Source organism: Phaethon lepturus, unplaced genomic scaffold, assembly GCF_000687285.1.
Source record: "Phaethon lepturus isolate BGI_N335 unplaced genomic scaffold, ASM68728v1 scaffold2736, whole genome shotgun sequence".
Lineage (NCBI taxonomy): Eukaryota > Metazoa > Chordata > Aves > Phaethontiformes > Phaethontidae > Phaethon > Phaethon lepturus.
The window spans coordinates 16,791-18,155 of NW_010548123.1; the positions used below are offsets into that span (position 1 = coordinate 16,791).

The 1,365-nt window shown below is 41.8% G+C and overlaps 1 protein-coding gene across 1 annotated transcript; it reads left to right on the plus strand.

The window, feature by feature from the left end:
- Nucleotides 1-613: 613 nt before the first annotated feature.
- On the plus strand, nt 614-811 carry LOC104622920 (complexin-1; the record flags this gene model as incomplete). The annotated part of the gene is made up of 1 exon (XM_010289846.1): nt 614-811. A coding segment is annotated over one exon (198 nt), but the record flags the coding sequence as incomplete, so codon positions are not given.
- Nucleotides 812-1,365: the final 554 nt, after the last annotated feature.

Below are 1,365 nucleotides of genomic sequence, written 5' to 3' on the forward strand. Positions count from 1 at the left end.
GAAGGTTTATTTTCACTAAGAGGTCTTTCTATCCCACTTATACCAAAAGAACGGGGATGGGGTTGTGTAGGGTATCATCTCCTGCAGGAAAATATGTAAAACTGTCATTTTCACTGCAGTCTGCCTGTCTGTCCTATCCTGTTCGCTTTCTTTTATTGATAGTTATGTTTTTCCTAAAGTTTTGCCCTATCCATAAGCTTTTACTACACAATGTTATAGATGGAATTTCAAAATCATTGTGGGTGATGGACTTGAGCATCAGACTTGTTAACAGAAAAGAGGAGGATCAACACCAGCAGAATACAACTCCAAAACTTTACTAACATAAAGATTGTATTGTTTTTGCTAGGCCCACAGATGTATAGTCCGAAAGTCTCTCCCGTGCTTGTTTCTGAGTGATCTGAGCATCTAACCATCTTCTCTTGTGAGAGCTGTCCATCCACTGGGCTGAACTTAGGGGGGAGTTGTTAGGATTGATATTTTGGGTGTCTGTATGAAAGAGAAAAAGCAGAATACTAACAGTGATGTTCATACTGCAGCCATGTGTGATGGCTGGCTTCATCATCCATCCTGTTCAGTAGGTGGCTGACAATGTGTTGTCTCTCCCCTGCAGTATGGGATAAAGAAGAAGGAAGAAAAGGAAGCAGAGGCCCAAGCTGCACTGGAAGCTAATGCTGAAGGGAGTCTGACACGCCCAAAGAAGGCAATCCCTCCTGGCTGTGGGGAGGAGGAGGAGGAGGAAGAAGAGAGCATTCTAGACACAGTCATCAAATACCTACCAGGGCCCCTGCAGGACATGTTCAAGAAGTAATACCTGCAGACTGTTAGATGGGCATAAACAGTACTGCAAAGGATTTCTCTTTTGCCCAATGGGGATTTAGAATCTTGCCATCCATCACGCAGCCCTCCCCACCTCTGTCCTCTACTGCTCACTGGGAGTCCCTTTGCTTCCCTTTCCCTTCTGACTGCCTCTTTCAATCCATTCCTTTTTTTGTACATAGTCACATCCAGTAGATGCCTCTGAATGGATGTAAAGATTAAAAAGCTGCAGACTACACAACTTTTATTATAAGCCATAGTACTATGTATGCTAAATAAGGCAACTGTATATTAAGCATAAAAAAGGAACAACCTCACATGCATTTCCATCCAAAGCAGGAAGGAGCGTTCACTGTGTGTGAACAGTGGCCTCTTTAATTTTCTTTAATTCTCTTTTTATTATTGTTGATAATAACTATTAGTCTCTATTATTACTGTTCTTGTTGATTGGCTCACACTAGCCATTTGTTAAGCACATCTGTTCTTCGGAGGGATATTTCAGTTCTCCCATGGAAACAGAGATTTTCTGTTTTAATTTCATCAGTG